The 27132-nt window shown below is 36.8% G+C and overlaps 1 protein-coding gene across 2 annotated transcripts in view; it reads right to left on the reverse strand.

The window, feature by feature from the left end:
- Positions 1 to 27132, reverse strand: part of LOC105057392 (uncharacterized) — a 32713-nt gene extending 5581 nt beyond the window's left edge. The window contains exons 1-18 of one of the 2 annotated variants that reach the window (XM_073248744.1): positions 26589 to 27132; positions 25077 to 25446; positions 23869 to 24023; positions 23395 to 23634; positions 21373 to 21482; positions 21223 to 21300; positions 21014 to 21120; positions 17116 to 17210; positions 16914 to 17029; positions 16676 to 16779; positions 16472 to 16549; positions 16235 to 16313; positions 15489 to 15657; positions 14539 to 14609; positions 4241 to 4321; positions 4088 to 4158; positions 1648 to 1744; positions 1500 to 1559 (exon numbers count right to left, since the gene is read on the reverse strand). In XM_073248744.1, coding sequence (XP_073104845.1) covers positions 1500 to 1559; positions 1648 to 1744; positions 4088 to 4158; positions 4241 to 4321; positions 14539 to 14609; positions 15489 to 15657; positions 16235 to 16313; positions 16472 to 16549; positions 16676 to 16779; positions 16914 to 17029; positions 17116 to 17210; positions 21014 to 21120; positions 21223 to 21300; positions 21373 to 21482; positions 23395 to 23634; positions 23869 to 24023; positions 25077 to 25432 — 2067 coding nt within the window. In that variant the 5' untranslated portion in view covers positions 25433 to 25446; positions 26589 to 27132. The remainder of the gene's footprint in view (positions 1 to 1499; positions 1560 to 1647; positions 1745 to 4087; positions 4159 to 4240; positions 4322 to 14538; positions 14610 to 15488; positions 15658 to 16234; positions 16314 to 16471; positions 16550 to 16675; positions 16780 to 16913; positions 17030 to 17115; positions 17211 to 21013; positions 21121 to 21222; positions 21301 to 21372; positions 21483 to 23394; positions 23635 to 23868; positions 24024 to 25076; positions 25447 to 26588) is intronic. The other variant, XM_010939991.4, reaches the window with a different exon arrangement.

Genomic DNA, 27132 nt, shown 5'->3' on the forward strand with positions numbered 1-27132 from the left:
TGAGAGAGAGAGAGAGAGCATAAAAAGAGTCGAGCACTAGTCAAGGAAAGAGAGGGTGGAGGAGCATCAGCAGGAAAGAAAGAGAAAGGTAGAATAATTGAGAGAGAGATGCCTCTATTATCAAAGCAAAGAAGAAAAAGGGTAAATGCCACAGTGTAGCATTGCATGCCGTTAACCTTTTTATATATTTCTTTATGCTAGGCATACATTTGAATTTGAGAGTAACATAGAGGTTACAGAAAAATGGGAACCTTCTATTCAATTGGTTACCACTTACCACAAAATTTCTTCACTTCTAAAAGATATGTTTCTTGTACTAGTGACAAATATGCCTTTTTTCTCTTAAACATATATAATATCCACTTATAAATTGTATGTGATTGTAATTGTTTTTAACAAATGTAAGCACATAAATCTATAATTTTTATAAGTTTGTCACACAGATTTTGATATTACTAGTGATAACACCATCCCATGCCCTAAAGGAAAGACTTTTTGGTCCTGCACATACCAGATGCTCAGATAAAGTTCCCATTTGAAATCCAGATAACAGTAATAGAGGTCATCATAAAATATCATGGATTATGGTTTATATATTCTAATTACAGTAAAGGAGATATCATATGCAATGTTGTAAGGATCATCAAATCATGCAACATGTCTTCAGCAACCGCAACTGTTTTCTTACTCTTAAACAACAAGAATCAAAATATGCAATCCACATTTAAGAAATAAATGAAAATAGAATGGACAGGGATGGTTCTGATCCAGGTCAGCTGGTTAGGTGATGAGAAATTATAGATAAATAAAAAAAGGTATTAGAAAAAGAGATTAAAGTATCTGCGGTAGGAGGCCCGGCAGACTGAGTTCTAGACTACTTGTGGTCAAAAAATAACAGCCAGAGCAGGGTATGAAAAAAGGATGAAAGTAAAGATGACTGGCAAATGGCAAAATATTTTATGTCAACCTTTCTCTGTTGTGCAGAAGCACAACCTACATTAATTTTGAAAATAGGCACAGGAATCAAATGGAAAGAACAACTGAAAATAAAAGAAAAAGAATCTAAAATTTACAGTAATAGAGATGTTTTATCAAATAAATGTTTTAGATACATGTAATGTATACACCAAGTCAGCATACAAATCGGTGATAGCGAGCATGAAAATCTAACTTTCAAATAAAAAAAATTAAAAAAAAAAAAAAAAACTGTTTTGGGTTTGAAATCTTATTTTGATTATTAATCTACATGATACTTTAAATTTCACTAAGGTTGATGTAAATTCAAGAAATTAAATGTCTTTTATCACATTCATAAGTTCATGCAAATAAAAACACAACCTACTATCCACATCAACTCTATGATAGCTTAGAACTTTATCAATATCAGGCCACAATATTAATATGTCCCAAAGATGATGTTTATATATCTATAGAAAGAGAGATATGCTTCATCGAAAATCCTGCAAATTTGCATTAATAACATAATAATGCTAACATACCTGATCTAAAACATTTCCATTAGTATCTTGGATAAGGGGGCGATAATCTCCAAGAAAAAACTGTAACAATGGAGAATATAATGAATATAATAAAAAGTTTTACATGCATAATACTAAAAGAATATATCAGCTGATATCTTGGATATACCTGATCATATTTCGCATCCTTTTGAGACTCCCCTTGCCCTGTGGCTATTATAAATATTTGTCCAACCTCATCTGAGAGAACAATCGATGTCCCATCCCTAATTAAAATAGCAAAAGACAGAAGTCAAACCTAACACTTGAGCAGCATATGTAAAAAACTAACTGATCATGATACTGCCAGGAAACAGCAATAATTAAATCAATATCAATATATCTATTCCGCAAGAAGATGGCAGATAAATACCAGGAAAACTAGATGAAAAAACTAACAAGAAATGATTATAAACCAAAATTTGGAAGTTATATATTTAGTTTAATACATAGATTTAAGGAACCAAGAGCACTTGTCTTTATGTTGACCACTGAAACGGTCATTGAAGGATAACTTCAGTACTCCATAAATCTAATTAATGTCTATAAAAAATACCAAGCAGTCACAACTGGACTGTACTCAAGAAATATTGCACCAAAAACTTCCCACTTCACTTAATTAAATGCTAATGATTGCTCAAACCTTAAGTACTGGTGACAAATGAAAGGGTGATACTTTGGTACATAAATTTCTAGTACAACATTTAAGCTCAAAACAGTTGATGATCGTGGAAGACTACAAGGTGAGATCACAGATTATTATAGCTAACCACAACCATACTCCAAACAACATATAACAACTGTACGCATTTTAAATAACATCTTCAGCTTGTCTCCATAATAACTAATAAATCATCAGTACATTACCCATTTCTCCAGTTATGGTTATGAAGGATAATACCTCTTCTTTTCTGTTGATTATGAAAGATCTCTGAGTACTCAAGCTCAGGATAACCTTCTATAAATCGCAAAGAAAATGACCGAAGATCTAAATAGATGTGAGCTACTGATTTATGGATTATATAGATTCATAGAGCAATATCTTCACTCCACAGTGCAGCAGATCCTAGAAGCTTGTTTGTGTCTATTGTGCATGTTGGCCGACAAAATTAAAAAGTTACTGAAGATTCACTTTTAGCAAAAATAGTAAGGTGAAATGCAAATGAAACTCAACACTGAAAAAGATTCTCTTTCAGTTTTGGGAGCCATTAAAGTGACCATTATAAATAGGGTATATCATCTTGCTTTACTTACAAAGTCTTTGAAAGAAAAATGAGTATGTACTTTTGACAATAAACGTTAGGAGAACACGAGCCAGAAAGAAAGAATGTCAAATCATTGGAATGACTTCGATGCCACGACCACTCATGATAACAGAAAATGAGTATGGGTTCTGGATGCCATTACATGCTTGTCCAATGTATGTTGCTCTTTGAACACAGAAATAAAGGTGAGGTAGACAAGAATGCTAATGACCCAAAGATTCAGCTTGCAAGAAGGTGAATAGACAACCTTACAGAAGAACCCTCCCAAGGCATTTGGGTACTGAAGAAAAGCAGGTTAGCGTCAAAATATCATTAGCAAGCACACTAAAGTCCCAAGATTATTAGCCCACAAAAACTATAACCGTCTTTGTAAACAGCCTGATCTGATAAGCCTTCTGCAAGTAAGAGGATGTTGAGAGACGGAGATGATTCCAAATATAAATTATTTCTAAGAAATTCAGAAACCAGTATATTATGAAACATAAGAAGGAAAAGAAAAAAGAAAAACAGTTAGACTACCAACGTTACTAAGTGATGAGAGTTTTATTTATAAAAAGACAACAAAAGTTCTAAACTTTATTTGATCCATCAAACTGAACAAAACCACTTCAGAACAAACCATCATAAAAAGGGTGTTGTCTTCAAGTATAGATAATCCAAGAGAATGAATTTGCCTCGCTTAAGAGCACGACCAAATAAGCTTTCAACTCCTTTTAAATTCAGACCTTGAGTTGGGTCAGGATCACATTTGTCACTAACATTGTACAATAACCAGTGCCCATATAAAAATAAGCCCATCTGCTGAATTCAACTTAAGAGAGCTCTTCTGTATTTGAGGATTTTCTTTCCTCATCCAAGTATGGCTCAGTATAGGAAGGAAAGTTAAAACAGGACTTCCATGAAGCTAATCTCTAATGAATAATGAACCGGATAGTCGGTCATTTTTCTGAAAATGGCTTCATTACCAGTGACTCAGTCCAATGTTAACACCGGATCTTCCTTGCTCTGGTTGTCACCATGCTGCAAGCCTCATCACTGGTACATTTTGGTGCATTAAAAAAAAAAAAATCCAAACTTTATCTTAAGATGCTACGACTTCCTATAAGTCACAACTTATTGAGAACCTGATAGAAGTATTCAAATAAGCAGTACATGGTAAGACTGGAACTTTATACATACCTATGAAGTCATTGAAAGCAACAATTTCGGTATGAAGAGCTCAAAGAGTATGAGGTCATTCTAATCAACAATGTGTGAAAAAAAAAAAATATATATATATATATATAAATTATACAGCAAGCTTACGGAGAGAATTTTCCATCAACCAACTTAAAGCGTCCAGTTTCATAGATCCGTACTGGTGTGCCCTCCCATATCTAGAGGAAACAATAAGGGATTCAACACACATGAAGATTATGAAATTATATAAAAATATAAAAGAACATCTCAGAAACTCACATCCCAGATGATTGTCTTTCCATCATACCCAGCACTCATAGCTATCCGAGGATTGAAAGGATGCACATCCAAGACAAATGTCTGTAAAACACAAAACAGAACATAAACAAATAGATCTTTCAGCATGGTTTCCTTTAACAGAAGAGAAATTGAAGAGAAATTTTATAGAATGAGCACCAATCAACATTCACTATTAGTGCCTGAAAACCCCACATGTTGAACACAACAATTTTGTGGGGTCAGGATGGAAAAACAGGTGGGAGAAGCCTTTTATAAAATAAAAATATATTCATTACCGTTAATGTATAAAATTGGCAAGCTCTGAAATAGTATACTGAAACGAGACAGATGAAGCTAAACCACCATTTTTATCATGTCAAGATGTACATCATCAAAATGATTCTAAGCATCCATGGATCCCAAAGCATATGCTCATTTGCTTTTGCTTCGAATTTACACTTCAAATCTGATATGCAGCTTATGTAAAAATAGTATGACTAGAACAAGCAGAAGCTAATTAAAGTTGAAAACAACTATTGATTGGGGTAAAAAAAAAAAAAAAACCAGAGAAAGTTGCACTCAAGTACGTGGAAAAGCTTGTCAGAAAAACAGATTAGTATCAACTTTTTAAAGAACTGATGGCGTAGTACTAAATATATGAGATGCAATACCTTCAAAAACCAGATCAGGGTATGACAAGAGGTTTAAAAGCCTGATTTCAATAAATATCATTCAACAGATAGAATGGCAAAAAATGTAGAGAAATACAGAGTTTCTGCTCAGTTATAAAAAGAATTAACAATGTCATAAGTAATAAAAATAGCTTGTTATTTATCATTTTCCAGTGGTTCATAAATGACAGCTAGGGCAATAGTGCTTGGTATCAATTATAATCTGGTAGTTTTATTCATTATTGTGGGTACTTCTGCAAACATAGTACTAAGCGTTTGGCTGACTTATGTAGGAACTTTCAGACATCCTATCAAATTCCATGTTCATGATAACTTCCAAAAGGATTTTTCAGCATCTCTAGTATAGGATAAAAATAAGACATACAAAGATATTGCCAGCTGGCAAAAGGTCCCTGAAATTTGCTGTTGTTTAACTTTTGCATGCTGATCAGAAATGTAGATAAAGATTTCAAAAGTAACAAGGTCAGCAATGTTGTTTGCACCACACTGCTGAGACCGGAACATGAAAGCACATAGGCAGAGTGCAGCATAAGTGAAAGCAGTGATAATTATCTGTGGCTGAACTAATAAATGCAGACTACAAAATGAGTAAGACTGTTTGTTGAGAAAGGCGAAAAAAAATTCCATGAAAGAGACCCAGTGATACAGTGCATCAAGTCACTACTTTTATTTTATTTTATTTTGAGTGTGTTCTATCCTGATTTAATTTATTGAGATCGAATGGCTAGGTTATCCTAAATCAAATCAAACCAACAACCATACCCCAACAAACTACTTCAAATATATCCTTACCCTACAACCACTCAAAACAAACCTACAAACTATATCCCAACAAACCAATTCAAATATATCCTTATCCTACAACCACTCAAAACAAACCTACAACCATATCCCAACAAACTAATTCAAATATATCCTCATCCTACAACCATTCAAAACAAACCAACAACCATATCCAATCTGATGGCATCATGTATAAATCTGACATGGGAAGAAGAAAAAGAGGAGAAAAAACTTTGGAAGGTTTAACCTATGCTTCTATCTTGAATCCCTCTTCCCCATCTTGAAGCCTATCATCGCGGTGCTACTCTCCTTGGTGGTTGTGGATACCTTGCATCCCGTGAACCGATTGAGACTTGAATCTCTTCAATATATTTCCGCACTCAAGATAACAGATCAACCCATAACCTTACCTCATGCTGCCTCGTACCCCATCGTTAAAATCTAGCCATCTGAACTCAGTTTTAAGCCTAGAATGAACCTATTCCTTAGTGTTCTATGTTGAAACTAGTATACGTAATTGATCTTGGAAAGTTTGTCTCCGTCATGGAACTTTCATCATTGTTATTTAATAAATTTTAAACATGTTGCTGATTTCTATTTAGTTCCAGCATTAGCCTTTAAGAGTTCATTTGAATAGATCGCATAGTATTTAGATTTACAAATATTGTATTCATTCTTTTTCTTTTTTTTTTCTTTTTTTCTCTCCTATGCTGCATTGCTACAGTAGCACGCTTCAGTACCGTATTACAGTGTCTCTTTAAATGCATCAAATGGTATAGAGCAAGTTCTGACCTTAGGGATTGACTTTAGCTTACATTTAGCTTTTATTAGGTTGCATCTTATTCAATCATCATTGCATATTTGCTGTTAAAATTTATTTTCTTATAAGCCTTTGTTCGCTGTCCAAAAAATTCATAGAAAACTCTGTTGCTGTCCTGAAATTAGAACCCTCTAATTGGCACCATTGTCTGCTGTCTACGACTTCTTAAGCCCCCATCTCCCCATCACAGAGCCGTTAGTACATTAGAATGGCAAACAACCACCCTGAAACCCTAGAGATTGGAGAGAGGCCTATGAACGACAACAAGTGTCCATTAGAAACATGCAAACCCAACTGAACCAAATACAACAAATGTTAGAGGCTTTGAATACCCAACATCAGCCCGATGGAGGGGGATTAATTGAATCAGAGAGTGACCCTGAGATAGAAGCCAACCGTCCTCTTAGGAGAAACCGTCCGAACCAACGTCAAACAAATACCGCACGTTGGGATCAGGGTATCAAAGTAGATGTCGGTGAGTTCGAAGGTAGGTTAGAACCTGATGAGTTGTTGGATTGGATTGATAAGATAGAATAATTTTTTAAATGGAAAGAACTATCCGAGGATAAAAGAGTCAAATTTGTCACCCTTAAGTTGAAAGCCATGCCCTAGTTTGATAGAAGCAGGTACAAAACGATAAGGTTCAAAAGGGTAAAGAGAAGATTGCCACTTGGGAATGAATGAAAGAGAAGCTTAGAAGTAAATTTCTTCCAGTCGATTACAGACAAACTTTATTCCAAAAGCTTCACCACCTTAAGCAAGGGTCTAAAACAGTGCAAGAGTACACCGAGGAATTCTATAACCTTTAGATCCGTAATGACCTTCGGAAGATGAAGAACAGGGATAGCTCACTATCTTGCTGGACTTCGCCCTCAAATTCAGGATGAATTGACTTTTTGCAATTTTCAACGAATAGATGCGGTCTATAGTCATGCACTTAAGGTCGAGTCTAAGTTGAAGAGACAGCATTTGATGGCTAACACTAGTGGAAGTTTTCTATAGAAACCAAATCAGCCTTGAAAAATGACACCCAACTCCCTCCGAAACCTATTGGTGATACTAAAGGCAAGAAAATTTTAGGTTCCAAACCCTCGGAAACCAGTATCACTTGTTACAAGTGTAGGCAACCAGACCATAAATCATCTGAATGCCCCTTGAGACAATTTCAACCTAGGACCAACTTGATAGAAAATGCTAATGAGAGTGATCAAGATGGAGTAAAAGTGTAAGAGGAAGACACTATTGAGGATAGTGAGGTCCTAGATGAGACTGTCGAAACTACTAAGCCAAACCTTGTAATCAATCGAGTTCTCGTAGCACCTAAATCTACTAAGGATGATTGGAGACGACGCTGTCTTTTTCGAACTATCTGCAATGCAGAAAAAAAATTCTGCTCTATTATAATCGATAGTGGAAGTATGAAGAATTTCGTCTCTCAAGAGATGATTGATAAGCTTCAACTGAAAACTGAAAAGCTTGCACAACCTTATCGGATTGCTTGGTTTAAAAATGGGGATGAGATTCTTGTCACGCGACGATGTCTAGTTAAGTTTTCATTGGGAAAATCTATACTGACGAGGTTTGGTGCGATGTAGCACCCATGGATGTGTGTCACCTGCTTTTAGACAGGCCTTGGCAATTTGACCGTAGCACCATACATGACGGAAGGAAAACACCAATGTAGTCACTAAGGACAATAAAAAGTTAGATTGATTCCACTTAATAGTACACCCAAACTGATACCTAAGCCTGGTTCAACCCCAAAATTGTCACCCACTGAGAGAATCTGTAATGATTTTGAATAAGACCCAATTTGCCAAAACCCTACCAAGTCTCCTGTGGTTTATGCTTTAGTGGCAAAAGAAACCACCGAAGCCCTTGGAATTCCGCCGGTTGTTCAACTATTATTGGACGAGTTTTCTGACATCATGCCAGAAGAACTCCCTGATGGCCTACCCCCTATGAGAGACATCCAGCATTGCATTGACTTGGTGTCGAAAATGAGTCTCCCACCCTAGTCCATTATAAGATGAGCCCAAAAGAACATGAAGAATTGCATCAACAGATTTTGACTTGTTAAGAAAGGCTACATTCGAGAGAGTATGAGTCCCGTGACTGTGCCTGCCCTCCTTACTCCAAAAAAAGATGAGACATGGCAAATGTGCTTGATAGTCGAGCCATCAGCAAGATCACTATGAAGTATAGGTTTCCCATACCTAGACTTGATGACATGCTAGATATGCTGGGAGGTGCAAAGGTATTCTCCAAGGTTGATCTGAAGAGCGGATATCATCGATCTATATCCGACCTAAAGACGAGTGGAAAACATCATTCAAAACTAAGGAGAGGTTATACGAATGGCTAGTTATGCCTTTCGGGATGTCCAACCCCCGAGCACCTTTATGTGCACCATGAACCAGGTGTTGCGGCATTCATTGAAAAATTTGTAGTGGTTTACTTTGACGATATTTTGATATATAGCACAAACCCTGAACTCCATTTGAACCATCTACGATGGTGCTCCAAGCCTTGAGAGAGAATCATTTATATTTAAATATCAGAAAGTGCACCTTCTTATCCGACAACCTCATCTTCCTAGGCTACATTGTATCTGCCGAGGGAATTAAGGTAGATCCGGCAAGATTGACATGATTCGAAACTGGCCAACCCCAAAAAACTTAATAGAGATTCGGAGCTTTCACAGACTTGCATCCTTTTACTGATGCTTCATTCGAAATTTCAGTTCTTTGATTGTCCCGATCACTGACTGTCTGAAAGGAGGTAAGTTTCGCTGGACTCCTGAGGCTGAACAAAGCTTCAAAGTGGTCAAAGACAAGCTTACAAGCGCAACTATACTCGCCCTATCTGATTTTAATAAGGTGTTCGAAGTTGATTATGATGCCTCACATGTGGGAATAGGGGCCGTGTTGTCCCCAAAAAAATACCCCATAGCCTTCTTCAGTGAGAAATTGAACGATGCTCGATCACATTATTCTACATACGATATCGAATTCTATGCATTGTGCAGGCTTTGAAGCACTGACGATCCTATTTGATTCATCGAAATTTGTACTTAACTCGGACCATGAAGCATTACGTTATTTGAATTTTCAAAAGAATCTCAACAAAAGACACGTCAAGTGGACTGCATTTCTGCAAAAATACATTTTCAATTTGAGACATAAATAGGGAGTAACTAATCGGGTTGCTGATGCACTTAGCCATAGGACCCACCTCCTCGTCGCTGCCTCCTTGCAAATTGTGAGTCTTGAGGTGATTAAGGAACAGTACAAGACGACCCTTATTTCGAACCTATTATGGAAAAATTTTGTCTTCTAGCACTAACCAATTCTCCAATTTCTGCATTGAGTCTAAATACCTTTTTAATCGATCCAAGTTATACATTCCCGAAGGTTCATGAGAGTCTTTGATTCAAGACCTACACAGTAGTGGATTAAGGGGACATTTCGAGCAGGATAAGACCTTGGGGTTAGTTCAAAAGCACTACTATTGGCCGAATATGCAAAAAGAAGTAGAGCGATTTGTACGACGCTGTAGAACTTGCCAAACTTTCAAGGGTCACTCACAAAACACAAGTTTATATACTCCTCTCCCCATTCCGTTCACCCCTTGGGAAGATGTTTCTATGGACTTTATTCTTGGCCTACCCAAAACTGCACGACATGTTGACTCAATATTTATGGTTGTTGATCGATTTACTAAAATGGCTCATTTCATTCTTGCAAAAAGATCTCTGATGCATCGCATATTGCAAAACTATTTTTCAATGAAATTGTGCGTCTGCATGGCATTCCTAGATCCATCACATCAGATAGGGATACCAAATTTATAAATCATTTTTGGAGAACTCTAATGGCCAAAGTTGGAAGTAAATTAAATTTCAGTAGCCCATACCACCCCCAAACTAACAGACAAACTGAGGTGGTAAATCGATCTTAGAGCAACCTTTTAAAATGCTTGGCAGATGAGAGACCGACAAAATGAGACTTAATCTTACCACAGGCTGAGTTTGCATATAATAGTTCCATCAATAGAACCATAGAAAAATCTCCATTTGAGGCCCTTTATGGCCATCCTATACCCCACTTTCTTGATCGAGTCCCTATTTTATACCCTGATAAGTTAGTGCAGATGTCAAAATCTACTTGAAACAGGTTCAAGACATACAACAACAAGTTCACAAAAAGCTCCAGGATTCACAACCAAATACAAGGCAGCCGCGGACCAACACCGCTGGTATATGGATTTTAATGAGGGGAATAGTATTCTGATCTATTTCAGGAAGGAGCGATTTCAGCTGGAAATTACAACAAGCTAAGCAGAAAGAAATTTGAGCCATTCAAGATCCTCAAGAAACTGGGAAGAACGCCCATCTCATTGACTTGCCCCCAGGATTGCCTACTTCCCCATTTTCAATGTGAGTGACTTGTTCCAATACCATGGAGAGTCATCCCCTTCTACCGATGTCGAGACCCTACCCTTCTACGCAACCGCAGAGATCACATCAGAGGGCATAGAAGAAATTTTGGATGTACGTGAGAAAGACACAAAAGAGTTCACACCGCTGGTACTTAATACGATGACGTGGACGTCCAATTACTGATAGCAGCTAAATTTCTGAGACCGACTACGTCGACTTCGGGAGAACTTATTCCATAGCTATATAGAGGCTCTCTCACCGGGGTCGAGAATTCGCCCATCCGGGGAGAACTGATGCAGTGCATCGAGTCACTACTTTTATTTTATTTATTTTGAGTGTGTTCTATCCTGATTTAATTTATGGAATCGAATGGCTAGGTTATCCTAAATCAAATCAAACCAACAACCATACCCCAACAAACTACTTCAAATATATCTTTATCCTACAACCATTCAAAACAACCTACAACCATATCCCAACAAACCAACTCAAATATATCTTTATCCTACAACCATTCAAAACAAACCAACAACCATATCCAACCAGATGGCGTCATGTATAAATCTGACATAGGAAGAAGAAAAAAGAGCAAAAGAAAACTTTGAAAGGTTTAACCTATGCTTCTATCTTGAATCCCTCCTTTTGAGATCGTCGTCACCTCTTTCTCGCGGACGGATCCGTCTTCGGCTTCTTTCCTCCTATGACTCTTAGCTCCCTCTTCCCCATCTTGAAGCCTATCATCGCGGTGCTGCTCTCCTCTGGTGGTTGTAGATACCCTGCATCCCGTAAACCGGTTGAGACTTGAACCTCTTCAATGTATTCCCGCACTTAAGGTAACAGATCCACCTATAACCTTAACTCATGCTGCCTCGTACCCTATCGTTAAAATCTAGCCATCTGAACTCAGTTTTAAGCCTATAATGAACCTATTCCTTAGTGTTTTATGTTGAAACTAGTATATATAATTGATCTTGAAAAATTTATCTCCGTCGTGGAACATGTTGCTGATTTCTATTTAGTTCCAGCATTGGCCTTTAAGAGTTCATTTGAATAGATACATAGTATTTAGATTTACAACATATTGCATTCGTTCTTTTTTTTTCTTTTCTTCTTCTCTCCTATGCTGCATTGCTACAGTAGCACGCTTCAATATCGTGTTACAGTGTCTCTTTAAATGCATCACCCAGTCAAAATGGTACAGTTATTCGCATGAAGAATGACCATCTAAAACATGTTCTCCAACTAAGCATGGTCCAAAATCTTGGTTAGAAGGGAGTCTCCAACCAAGGTGGAAGTCCCCGCCGCCACTTCCTCACCCCCACAAAAGAAAAAAAAGAGACCTATGGAAACTAGGATGAAACAAAAAGAACAACTAATTTAGCAGCATCAAAGAAACTTCAAATAGCTAGATTCTTAATTATAAAGGCCGATGGCTAACAGGTACATGTTATAATTAGATTAAATATGCATGATTAACATCACAAATATAAAGAATGCAAAGCCTTCAAGGCTGTTGCATGAAGGTGAAAAATGATTCTGCCATAAGTTTCAGTAATATTTATGGAGGACTATTTCTTCATTTTTCCACCACATGATATCATCATAAGTATGGATCTTCTCTCTCATATTGATCTTCACCATACCATTTGTATGACAATGAGTCAACAATCATCTTTCTCAGAGGCAGAACATAAATCATCTTTCTCAGAGGCAGAACACAAACTTTCCACCCAACAACCTCCTCTCATTAAGATCAGAACCATTAATCAATGACCTCATTACTCATATATTGTAACAGTTCTTCACTAGTCTAAATCAACCTCAAATGTATTCCAAGTACCCATAAAACTAGTGTTTTTCCAGATTTATTAAGAATATGAGTTCTGATTTTTAACACACTTCTCCTACTAAGAGGAAAACAGGCTTTGTAAAGTTGTAGTTTTGTAGGATCTACTAAGTTCATTCATGCAAACAGGGTTTGTGAAATTTATGACACACATAATATACTAGCTATTTTAACTAACCGAAATTATCTCCTTTTGCCACAAAACAATTGCTTCTGCAAATGTGACAGCCTCAAGTGCTGGTCTGTGCCGGTCCACAGCTACCAAGCTGAATGGAGCTAGGTTCGTGCCCTCATTGCACACGTGTGTACCACGATACCCCGCGATAAGAAAGTTACCGATGCCCGATTGTTCAGTTCAGATTATTACCACTCAGTACCGCTTGAAGCCAAGCCAAAAAGACTCCTTCATTTTATTTTATTTTTTGAATGATGCAGTCATGCTGGCCACTAGCTCCAGCATCAATTGATGTGTAGGGAGAGATTCTTCACATTTATAACCAACTTTGATATGACCTAACAAAGTCGAAATCCAGGCACTGGAGTTAAAAAATTTTAGAAGTTATTGCGTGAAAGGCTTAGCCTATTAAAATAAAGCCAAAGGAGTAATGGCATATCCTCCACTTAATTGCACAAAAGAACATCAGTGGTGCATGGTAAAGGAACACTTCATAATTTTAAACCTGATGCATGCCAAAAATGTTCTTTTTATCATCAGATTCACAAGCACCTCAAAGTCCTAACATAGATGGCTAGTGAGGAAGTTATCAGAGCCCCAGATTTTCTCCTTGTATATCCCCCTCTTACAATTACATGTGGGGGTACTCAATTCAACCTAGAGGTGGCATCATTTCTTACTACACAAAAAGTCAATGCCCATATATGCCTTCTGAAGAAAAGGAGATAAAACACAGAGAAAATGTCGTCATAGCAAGTTGGACCATGCCACTATGTCATTGCATGAAACTTGCAAGCCATCATGCAATCATGTAGGGCCATTATGTTAGTATGGTATGCACTTGCCACCAAATCATGGAGGCCCAGCTCCATTATCATAATGTGGGATCATTACCAGCTGCTGCCTCATGGAACACACCTAATTCCCACATTGTCAAATTGCTCATCTGTTTATTGCCTTATCATGGAAGAAAAATGGGAGGATCTTGATATGCTCCCATGGTGGCATGATTAAAGCATCCATCCTTCATCTCATGACAAATCTCCACTGGTAAATCTTTTTAAAAACCCCCATCAATGTAAGAAGAAATTCCTGCTTTCTACCAAATGTTGCCCCACTCCCAAAAAAAATGTAAAAAAAAAAACAAAAACTATTTTTGATGATTTAGGATGGTATCGATATAGCACAAATTGAATCAGTCTTCAATTTGAAAAGGTGGTTCAGCTCAAGTTTGATAAGAAGCAAATTGGATCTAGAAGAGTTGGAATATAAATTTGCAATTGTTTGAATGGTAGGTTTGAGTCGCATTCAGAGGAATATTGACAATGTCTATGTGTACATGTGTACATCCAAGCACATGTGCATGTGGGACAAGAGACTATATCATAAGAAATATAATGGCTTGAACAATGTCAGACCAAATAGCGAGTCCATAAGAATATGAACATGTTGTTACTAAGAATTGAGGTGGTCCATCAATCAACAAAATAAAATGCTAAGAAGCATATCAACTAGAAGCACTGCAATGTTGAAACACTTACTGATTCACTATGACCAATCAAGGAATGAACTAGGCTGCCATCAGATGCATTCCAAACACATATTCTGCAATCTACAGAAAACAATGATACAATAAGAATTATGATATAAGAATTATGATACAAGATAACCATGGAAAAGTAATTCCATAGAGCCTACTTAATTAAAAACAAAATCCAAGATCATAACTAAAACATGTTTATCAATAGAAAGATCCCTAAACACAACAGAAATGCAACACAGAAAACAGTATTAACTAAATCAACTCAAACTCATTTAAACCAATCCAGATTGCAGATCCATACAAGTACCAAAAAATCAGCACAGAAACATTGAAAGTATTAAGATGCTCCATTTCTTGCACATCATTTTCCTAAGCTTAAAATTATAAAGCATGAGGATATCTCATAAGATTAATTCATGCAGTGGACCCCCTTAGGGTCATTGTTCATCACAAAAAATACTACCCACTATCGCCTGTTGAAAAGGTACAACTTGCACCTAGAACTGACATCATTGTGTTCGTTATTTTTTTTTTTTTTTTGTTGGTTTGAAATGCATCATCACATAAAAAATGTGGGGACATTAATTTCCCATAAGGAAAAAAATATATATAGAATATAAGATTGGAAAAAAACACAGAATAAGGATCAACCTAACCAAGACAAATATGAAGCCCTAATACTAGTGACACAGTCCACCAATTTAAAAACCAGATGTCATTTAATACACGTAGAAGATCATTTCTATTGAGTTCTGATAGAGTAAGATGTTTATCTTTTGCAACACTTCCATTTATTAGAAGCCTGAAACACTGATTAGGCCATTAGATCCATCTTTGTGCTCAAATATGCATGTTTTCTATAAAAAATTAAGTTTCAAAGGCTCTTGGAAACATCATTCCAGCTTTTCAGATACATACAAAAAAGAATACTGCCTAGTGCCTACTTACCCATGATAGCAGCAAGCACGAAGCGATTATCCAAGCTCCACACAATCATATTAACACCTCGAGGAGTTGGCTGAAATCTCTGACGCGGACCCCCACGAGGAGGTTGAGGAGGCATAGGTGGAGGAGGAACCTTAAGATGATAAGCACGTGTCCAGCGCCCAACTTTTCCCTAAGATAAACAGATAAATCTTACCACAGTAAGGAAAATCCAAAGATAGAAAATGTAACTTTCAGATATCTATAGCAAATTCAAAAGCATCTATTCTGAAAAAGTTACATTCATACCTCCAATCAGTTGACACTATACAATTAAGGGAAAACACATGTTTCAATTTAAAATCAATAGGCTATATCATAGCATGCACAACCAATCAATGAATTAATCGATCTAGCTCCCAGGAGTTAACATGTTGAAATTAAAAAGGTTCAATGGTATAAGAAAAATATTAACCCACTACAGATCAAACAACAATAGAACGATTTCCAATGATTCTTAGCATGATTTGGCCGTTTGATGTTATCTCCTGCATGCGGAGATTTCTATATGAGGACAGGCAAATTAGGAAGAAAGTTCCAACCTTATACATACATTAAAAGCTCTGAGAAATAAAGTTGAGGCCTTACTCAAATGCCTACAAGAATATCTATGTACTATTTCCTATAGTAGCCAAACGAAATGTACTAATCCAACTGGAGAGAAGAATAAGAAGACTAAGGAGTAAACCACTGAGTTAGATTGTGCTCACATGAGATCGTCGGGACCTTGGAATCCAAATAATTGCACTGCCATCACGGGAGCACGTAACTATGTTGTCATGAGTGAACCTACAAAACATAAATACTTCAAGGTTGATACAGACAGCACTAACTAATTGACCAGGTCAATAGTCAGAGTGGTATTCATGGCTATTTATCATATATTTCCACACGCACACATAAGGAGTTAAATAAATGACAGTAACTGAAAAAAGAGAGAAACTAACCAGGAATTTTTGAACTTTGGAATATTATCCTCCTTTAAAATATCAGCTGTACAAGATCGAGAAGCCACAACACAGCCACTGAATCAAGGGAAAGCACCCATGATCAGAATATAAAATCAAAAAGAAAAACTAAATCTTTTAAACATATCAGCTGTAGAAGATCTAGAAACCACAGCACAGCCACTGAATCGAGAGCCAACTAACCTGAATTGCACATAATTGACATCATTTTCATGACCAGATAACAGATCCATCTCATGATTTGGTTGCTCAGAGTCATCAGTGTTGCTCTTACAAGCATTCCAGACCTGCAACCAACTCAGTTGTAAGGTTCCACTGCACCAGGAACTCAGTAGCTCCATATTGTGTATTGATCTCAATAAACTAATAGACAAAACCAAATTAGCATTGCAAACATATAGAGATTCATATTTAACTGTACCCTTGCATATGTGTCAGAGCTGCCAGTGACAAATACAGTTCCATTAGCATTGAATGCACAACATAAGATCTGGTGACTCTGTTGACCAGTACTAGGAGAGGGATCAGAGCTCTTTCCTGGCATCAATTTCATCATTACACAAGCTCTCAGCACTGACCACCATTAAAGCAACGGAATTGCCATAGGAAAATGAAAAACAAACCAGCTGAATTATCTGAAGGTTTTGGGATGTAAATTCGTGGACTGAGATGGGAGTTCCTAGCATCCCAGATCCGGCAGGTTCCATCATCGGAAGACCTGCTCAGTCAAAAACTATGCTATAAAAGGAAGGAAGCAATCCCCAAAACAACAAGGCTACTTCTTGTTACATTGGAAGAAAAATTACACACTGCATTCCATTAAAAAGTACAGATAACAAGATGAATGTGTTAGCATATCATGATTTGAAATCCCATGAAAAAAAACAAGTTGCTTCATCAAAAAAATGTTTTATCTTTTTGCCTCCAGAATGGAAAACAGCACCAGAACAGGTTGGTACATCCGTACATGTTTCAGCATGTATTGAATGGAACAGGTCCTATTTATCTGAAAGACATGGTTTCAATAAAACCACTTGGCAATGCATGCTTTTGATAATAGCTTTATTTTTTCACCATTCACAAGCACAAATCTTTAATTACCTTGTCCATCCCTTGTATTGATGCTCTCCAACTTATTGAAAGTTGCCCCTTCTTGGATATTTCACAAAAATTCTTCCCCCAGTCTTATACTAATTTAATGAGAGAATAACACTAACCTTACAAATTTTTCTAACATTTCATGAACTCTCCAGAAACTCGTATGAATTTTCTCCTATTCATTTGTTTTCAATCAAGGATTGAAGTATCAGTTCATCCTGCTCATCTCGGCCATGCAGTACCACACCAGAAGGGGACCAGTAATTAGCGCACTCCTTGGCACCATACCATTCAGACACAAGGTAGTTGGTCACACCTGTACAGTGCCAGCACCAGCAATGGTACCATGCATTGGTAGGGTATGGGAAGTTCCAGAACCATACTGGTCCCCATCCGGTACAGCTACATGTAACAGTACTAGATCCTGGCTTTCAATTTATTTTCATCTGTTCCCCATTCAAGAACTTCTTAAACTCCATTAAATATTTGCCAAAGTTTAAATTTCTAGTCCTAGCAAGTTAATTCGAAATCCCAAACTAGAAACACAGTTTGCTAGTTTATGATTGCATTTCTGTAGATATCTTTATGAAATCAAAACTCATGCATAAAAAAAAAAATGTCATGTAGATCAGTCTGACTTAAAGAATGAACATATAAATCTTATATTGAAAGATTCCATGTCTTTTTTTTTTGTAGTCTAGCATTCGGCTAAAAAAGATAACTTATCAATAATGCTCAGTCAGCTGTAAACATCTGCAGACTAAACAAAATGGCTGATTCTTTCAGCCTAAGCTGACGTAGAATCTCCAAAACTGAAATTTTAATTCAAGGCTAACTCAGATAATAAGAGCCAATAGAAAACAGTGCAAAATTGTTTGTGAAAATTAGCCATTGACCCACATCATTTTTGCAGTCATTTCCTTATGTTTGTTTTGCATGGTTTAAGTTGTGATCGAGGTTTGTGAAAGTTGAATTAATATCAGGAAGTCATTTTGGAAATTTTTAGGTCTTTTATGAGACTTAAATTCTAAACATCAGTTTTCTCTTTATTCTGACACAACAATCTGTGACCAACTTAAACATGATAAATATTCAGAGAAGCCTTTTGTTTTAACCGACATTTGCCGAAGGGTGTACCAACACAGGGAGATGAAGAGGAAAAAGGAGAAGGAGAGAGAGGAGAGGAAGGGAGAGAGGTTTTTCTTTTTTTTTTTTTTTTTTCCGTGGGGGGTTGGGGTGGGGGGGGGGGTGTTGTGATCGTGAGTGAAGGATGCATGGGGGGTGAGGGGGGTGATCGTGAGTGAATCAAGCAACTCTCAAACTCCAAGGGAGCTTTTTAATGGGCCCTTTACCAAGTCAATAAGGTGAACCATTCCGTTTCCAGTCAGTTCGATTCGATATGCACCAAACTGGGTGGTTTAGGGTAGTGCGGTGAACCTGGATTTTCATGATAATATGTGCATTTGTGATGGCTCAAAAGTTTGCAAATGTTATCTTGATGGAGTATCTATTATCTAGTTTTCTATGTTATTGCATAACATATAAATTTGGCTATACCAAAAAAAATGTTACAATTAATAATCATTTTGACTTTTCTAAGTAAGCCCTATTCATTGATCATATTTGGTTTTTAATTTACAAAGGACTATGGATCTTATCTTTCACCCACTAGATCCATGTTTACTTGTTTCCTCCTCAATTCCTTTATACTTCCATTACTTTTCTTCATTTTAATATTAACTCACAACTCATGTGAACGCTTGTTATTCAACATTGCAGCACAAAGATTCAACAGCCTTAAAGAGAATATTCTAAAAATTTTGCATAATAATAGTAGAGATGCTTCAAAGGAATGCGAAGAAGAAGGAGGGATAAGAAGTCAGAAGTACAAGGAGGCATTTGAAAAGCTAAGCAAGAACTAAGAAATCAGTAGCACAAAAATTACTCATAATAGAAGAAGGCTGAATCCTAAACAATTCACACAATATACCATTAGATATAAAACCATCATCCTTAAGCATGCCTCCCCATTAGTAGATATTTTGGGGGAATGCATGGAATGAAAGATTTCCAACAACCACATAAAGTTAGAGAAGGTCAATCTTTTCCAAATTTTTTTTAAGAGCCTTTATATTAAGATCAAAATCACAATCTACTTCACTCTAATCTGATCCTCCTCTATCACCTTCTGAGGTTAGAAAACTATGACCCTACAAAACAAGAGCCAAGATTTTCATAATCCTCAAACATGAGGAGAATATTAAAGGGAAGCACAAGAATGGTTAAAAGAAAATTTATTGAAAAAAAGTGCGTTTTAAAAAAAAGAGTGGGGCACTATAATACCCCATTGTGGATCAAATTCACTATGTTTTGGCCATTACATAGGCAATCTCTAGTATCCTTCTAGTTTTAGAAATACAAAACACCAAAAAAAAAAAAAAAAAGACCTTCTTCCCCCAAAAGGAAAAGGCCTGAAACCACAAATAAAGAAATAGAAAGGACAGAACTAACTAAATTTCAACCACAACGTAGCTCAAGATGTGAAAATGCATGAACCACTCAAAAACTTAATCCAATTGTCTCCACATCAATAACTAATCTGGGATTTCTAAACATTAATTTTATACTTCAAAACCTCCATACCCAATAAAATATATCAATAGGGAAAAAAAATCCTAATTGTCTTCTATTATGCTAGATTTAGCGAAAACTAAATAGTTCCCCTGGCTCACGTGGTCAAAAGCTGGCAATTTCACAAGAAAACGGTCAATACATCAAACTGACATGGACCTTTGACAAAGAATAATAACCGTATTTCTGAACATCAAATAGTTCATGACTCCAAAATTATCAAGTATTTACTCAAAATCATCAAGTACTCATTAATAACTAATACAATTCATTGAACCATGGGCCAAATCTGTAGCATGAACATTTCATATAACTTTAGGGTGACTAATACCAGCCTGCGCATTTGAATAGTTCCTAGGTTACTTTCATTTGGAAGGCAGTTGTATTGCACCTCATCAGTTAGCTGGCCTATTTCATACATCAAAATGTATCCGAAGTGGTAGAAGATGTCCTAACCTGTGTGATGAGTCATATAGTACGATCTTCTACAGAAGTTTTAACTATTTCTACTTTCAAGCATCCTCATAGCTTTTCATGTATCAGAAAAAAAAATGATGAACAATAAACGATTCTCTTCAAGAAACAAGTTTAAACAGAACCACAGAGAACAAAATTTCTTGAAACATCAAGGAAGACATGTTATAGGTCAGAGAAGGCATCAAGAATATCACCTATGATCATAAAGACAACACATAGATCCAAATTAAAAATCAATTGCTTGTTAAAAAAAAAAAAGCAATATAAACAATGTAAGGAAGAAAGGGATACAATAAGACGGAAAATAAAACTCACGATAATAGCTGGTAAACAGCGCTTGGCCTGGGACTAAAGGCAATAGCAGTTACTGCTCCAGTATGTCCCCTTAGGACTGAAATTGGTAGTCCATCAGGTAAACGCCACTGCATTGATAAGACGAAAAAAATAAAAAACATAGAAGCAGAAACAATGCACAGAAGGTAATCATGTTTCACAAATTGTGCCTAAAAAAGTGATGGACTTACAACTCTAATAATGAAATCATTTGAAGAAGATGCTACCAATGCATTATTTGAACTCACAGCCAAATCAGTAATGTCACCCTTCAAAACAGAAGAATACAGGAGTTTATTCACTGAGGGGAAAAAGAAAAGATGTTATGGTTGAAGACTCACTTCATGTCCACGGCAGCTGGCTAGGCAAAATGCAGTTTCCATCGACCAGATCTTTACAAGGCGATCATCCGAACCAGTAATTACATATCGCCCTGAGCGATCAAATGTAGCTGCAGAAAAGAAAAACCAAATGAAACTGATACAGTGACACAATGTAATATTGAATTTAATAATTATAGAAAAAACCAACTAAAGAATCCAACTAAGTTGAAGAGGAAAAACGGAAAATAACAACAACAATGTACGCATGGATTCCATAATAGAAATCAGAATATGGATAGAAAAAGCAGCAACAAGCAGTGGTATCGCCAAATTTATTAAAGCACTATAAGTTATGGGTCTGACATTTAGGGTAGATATCTAGAACCTAGATTTTAAATCCCGTGGGACAGGGCTGTCCGATATTCTCATGGAATGAGATGCGCCACCATCCTGCCCCGTCTCGACACTTGAGACAGAAGATGTTCCAAGACATCCCGATCAGAACGCTATGACACTAGCGGGACACCCCTATCCCGACACATGGGATGGTACCCCATCTCGGTGTCCCGTGGGATATCCTGCTAGGATCTGAATCTTTGTCAAACTATACATTTCATATACGATAGCGAAAGAAAACTAAACAAAATTGAGAAGTCAGCAGATTCCCACAAGTACTTCAGCATAATATTTTTCTCGGAATAGTACCACCGCACAAAATTCACCTATTTGTGTGTGAGAATTAATTGCGAAATATTAGCTAAATATCTTTCAAATGTCAAACACTGAATTTCTTGATATTATACATTCAGATTCTGATCTCCTACAGACTCTTCAGCTGTCAGCCATAACATATTCCCCTTCCTTAGGGTCAAGCCTCACTATCACTCCTTCAAAACAGCATACTACACTGGTTGATATAGAACTCTCCGCCATGGTTTATTACACTCCAACATGTTTTTCTCACCCTAATCCATATACTTCCTTGTTCTCTTCTGCAGAAGCTTTAATTCCAACCACAACACTAAAATAGTCAAAATTCCATCCCATGTTGATAGAGGATGTTAGTAACTGATGTCACTTATACAGAAAGCAGGAGTTACCAGATCTAAACCCATGTATTATTCTGCAAAGCAAAAATCAGTAGTTCTCTGTTCACTCCAAAAAAAAGGGTGAAACATTTAGCATGGAATACATCATGAGACTTCAACATAATGCCTCCAAGTTCCATAAGAGGATTATACTATCAATTGTTGTGTGACAACAAGCACTACCAATTCTGCATATATAGTGTTTGCTGAAGTGGTAATTGAACTGGTGCATTCAAACACTAAAAGCCTAGTGGCAATCAAAAAGCAAGGTAACTGAAAAAAGTCCTGAAAACATTCCAAAACAATATAATCACAGAAAGACATGAAAAGAGGTTGATAATCTTGCAAGTGCACGTGAGTGGAATCCTTTATCTCATTCAGAATTAATAGAATTCAAGCTGGAAATTTAAATCAAGCCTCATGCGCATGCTCCATGATGAAGAAAAAAAATTATAACTACAACATCAGTAACCTTGTCTCAACGAATAAAATTAGTAAATATAATTGAGACTTCACAAACAAACCTTTAATGCCTAATAGATTAGATAAAGAACAAGCTTTGTCTCATTATTTTGGGGAAAGCTTCACAAACCAAGTTCTGCAGTTTAATCCTATCATAAGCATAATAAACGAGCAGCTGAAACAATGATAATATAGGCCTAGATAACACCATGGCCTTCTTGGATGGCCTTTGTTTTAACGAGAAATGGTTGGAATTATTTATATACATCGTAAAAAGTTGAGCAGCTCCATATCTCAATAGACACAAAGTTGATATAAGATATACCTCACATGCATCAAAGAACAGTATATATTGCAAATGCATTTCCAAATTATAAGAGAGATGCGTAAATAGAACAGTACCTATTGCAGAGAAAAGTTCGCATCAGAAAATATCTCAAAGTCCAAAAGAAAACATATGCAAATTCTACACAAAGCATAAGAGCACTACCACAATAGACAGCATTCTGATGTCCCCGCAATTTTTTTATGATTTGCATCTTTTGCACTAGAGTCAATGGTTTAGCAATGGCATAGCATGCTGCACGAACAGATGGAGCACGATGATGCTTTGTGAAACCACCACCTATCTCCCTCAAGCTTAACCCATGCACCTGATCAGCCTGCATGTGTGGCCAACGAAGATAACCAGGCAACTTATCGGTTCCCTTGTCTTCTTTATCCCTATCAGCTGGAAGACAAAAAGTATTAGCAGAAATTCCATATTAAGGGTACAAGATTAGAGAGAGAGAGAGAGAGACAGAGAGAGAGAGAGAGAGAGAGATGGTCAATAAAAAACATATGCCAAAAAATTAAATGAAATGAAAATGGATCAATTGATGGTGCAAGTATCATTCCATGACAACGGATGAAACATGCTCTAGCATAATGCATCAAAAAGATACAGAGCATAAATATCACTTACATCCAAGAAGAGAAAAGGAACCAGATCCCAGGAGTGTGGGAACATCAGCTGCATTTGGAGGACCTCCACCAACCATGCCATGCAATTGATGGGAAGAATTAAGAATCAATTGCTTCAAAAGCTTTACCAAGTGATCCTTTCCAACGTGAGGGTACCTACAATGCAGCATTTAATCAAGTGGGAAAATGGTTCAAAGTGGGATAATCTGCTCATCAAGATGATCGAAAGCATGAGCCTCCAAAATACCTCTACGATGTAAAATCTACAAGTCGCATATCACTGTCATGGTAATGCTAGAATAAATGTCAATAACCAGGACATAATCAACAAACAATAATAGCCTATCATTCTACCAAAGTAAGCAGTCTGAAAGAAACATAATTACCAAAACCAAGACATGAAGTCTATCACTTGTTTAATCAATTTATATTTCTATCTATTTTATTATATTGTACAATTCAGCTCTTGAGTTCAACTCTATCTTCATCAGACTGTCTCAGCAAATAAAAATTTGATGACTCTGATCTGTTTAATATTAGAAATAACACAATGACTCTATTTCAGAAAGAGATGAATAAAAGAGAGGTGGAACGATAAAATTATCATCTTTGCTCTTTATCCAACCTCTTTCTCAGTCAAAGGGGGAATATGGAAGGTTGCACCTTTGTTGCACGGTGAAGCAGTACTCCTTAAAGAATCACTTATTATTTAGTGTAATAAATATATCAATTAGCTCACCTTCCCTTTATCTATAAAAAAAAATAAGCATTTGTGATTTTGTTTTGATGTAAGAAAAAAAGCTTGGTCATATTAGTTTGATGTTACATCATTGTATAGAGTTAATAACATGGTCCAGAGCATGTCTAAGGCAACGTTTATAGAGAACAATGCATACAGAAGAAGATCTACAATGTGATTATAAGAATCTAGCATGTACTCTAATAATCCAAAACATAATGACTAGCTACCAATGTTAAAGATATCAGCAATAGCAAACATGCAGAAGTTCAGGATCAAATGCAAAACCAAAGAAAGACTAGCTTTAGAAACTCAATAACATCGCAATATCAAAGACCTAGGCATTGAAGCAACATATTAGTTTCACATAAAATCCCAAGCGAGCATAACAGTCTATCCATTTGATTAAGAATTAAAAAAAATAAACAAATTAGAAATTTGAAGTTGCAAATTAACATCACAGTATGTACCTCTCAGCCAACTTGAGGTAGCACAATGGAAGTGACACACCATCATCATCTTCATCCCCACTCCGTAAACCACTTCTTGAATACCAAGCATGGTATCTTCTGGGTAGAAGTTGATGCTCCAAAAGCTCATTCCAAAATTGTCCATATGTCCGATTACATGGCCCAGCTGATAGAAAATGCATTATCAAAAAGTAGACTTCTCTGAGGTCAATATCTACATCAGCCTCTGTTGGGAGACTTGCTGTCATATCTGGCTCCACAGGACTGACCTTCTCAAGCACCTTCTTTTTAAAATTCAAAGATGCCATACTGGCAGAAGATGCGTCACCAGCAGGTTTGTATTTCCTAAGGGCCATAATCAGTGCAACACCTGGAGTTTAAAAACAGAACTGTGGATTTAGCATAAACGAGATCACTTTAGGCAGAAGAACTTTACTAAAACAGGATAGAACAGCAACATTAGAAGCATAGGACAAGTAAGCATTAGAAAAATTCAGACAAAGACAGAGAGCACCACAATACATAATTTTCACAAATGATATCAAAGACAGATGAAAAACATCAAGCATAAAAAATTCAAAATCAAAAATATGTGTGTGCGTGTTTTACAATTTGAAGTTCAGCAATGTCAATACACAATTAATAGAACAATCAATTAGTTGCTCTTGCAAGTTATGTTCACAAACAGTTGACCATAATAAGCCAATGTGAACAGAAGAAGATGGACTCATCCCGTTAGTCTTCAATTCTTAGGTATGCAAGGACCCAATTAATGATGCAGCCTTCGTAACACGATATCCAGAAAACTTAAAAATTGTGATGCTGAGTATACCAAAGAGATACAAACAAAATGAAATAACATTTGGTTGTCCATCTAAAATTTTTAACAAATGATGCTATGGATTATCAAATAAGTCATCCCCCAATTACATAAAGATGGAGAACTATTGAACTACTCATCCTTGAATGAGTTCCAGAAATGAAATAATGCACTTAGCAAACTTATGGCAAGCAGAGAAAGTTGGAGTTAAATGTACAATGCCAAAACCCAACTAGTATTAACCCATAATTGATTACACTGGCTATGGAGCTGCATCAATCCCGGAGCCAAACCAATTCCTTTTTGAAGCATCCCTAATAAAAACTTATCCAGCATGTCAGTCCGTTCATTTTTTTAATTAAAAAAAATTAACATTTCTCAATTGCCCAAAATTTTATTTGCGCAGAATAACATACAGTTAGACAACTGACACAATCCACCAGTGGATGAAATCAAAGCAAACAGTATAGAGTTAAACAGAATGGTCGAGAAAGTTGAACCAAAAAGGCAAAAAATGAAATCATTTCTAACCCTAAATATATTATATCTCATGAGACACCACAGCACACAGATGAGCAAGAACAAATAACCAAACAAGACCCAAACAAAAAAAAAAAAGAAAAAGAAAACAACAGAAAGAAGAAGAAAATCAAGAGTGCTAAAAAATAAAAATAACATATATTAAAACTCACATGGGAATCACGATTGCTCGTAGAAGAGGTCACCCAGATGGGAAGTTGCCCGAAATACGGAACACTCTCGCTGACTTCCGGAGGCCAACAACGCCTTTATCCATGCAGCATTCCCCGGCGGCGGAAATCGAAAAGCAAACACGCGCAAATCCCACGCTTCGTAACCAAAAAACCCAAGGAAACCCCAGAAATTCCAAGAACGGCGAGAAACCCTCCCGAGATCTAAGCCCGGGAGATCGAAAAGCACTGGATATCGATCCAGTCGCGGCCCCCTCCGCCGCCCCGAGGTGGATGGATCTCCCGATGGGGGAGGCGAAGGACGGCGGCAAGAAGAGGCGAGTTCTTCACAACAGCTCGATGCCAGTCATCGATTGGGAGGCGGCGGGAGGGATCGAGGGGTTGGGAGAAGCGAAGAGGGCGAGAGATTAACGTTTCCGGGCGCGAGAGAGGCGAGGATCTGAGGATATCGTGGAGAGAGCCCTCTCTCCCTCGGGTTCGGTTTTTGTTTTTCTTTTATTCTTTTTTCTATTTGTCCACTCTTTCT

The sequence above is a fragment of the Elaeis guineensis genome, chromosome 14 (assembly GCF_000442705.2).
Source record: "Elaeis guineensis isolate ETL-2024a chromosome 14, EG11, whole genome shotgun sequence".
Taxonomy (NCBI): domain Eukaryota; kingdom Viridiplantae; phylum Streptophyta; class Magnoliopsida; order Arecales; family Arecaceae; genus Elaeis; species Elaeis guineensis.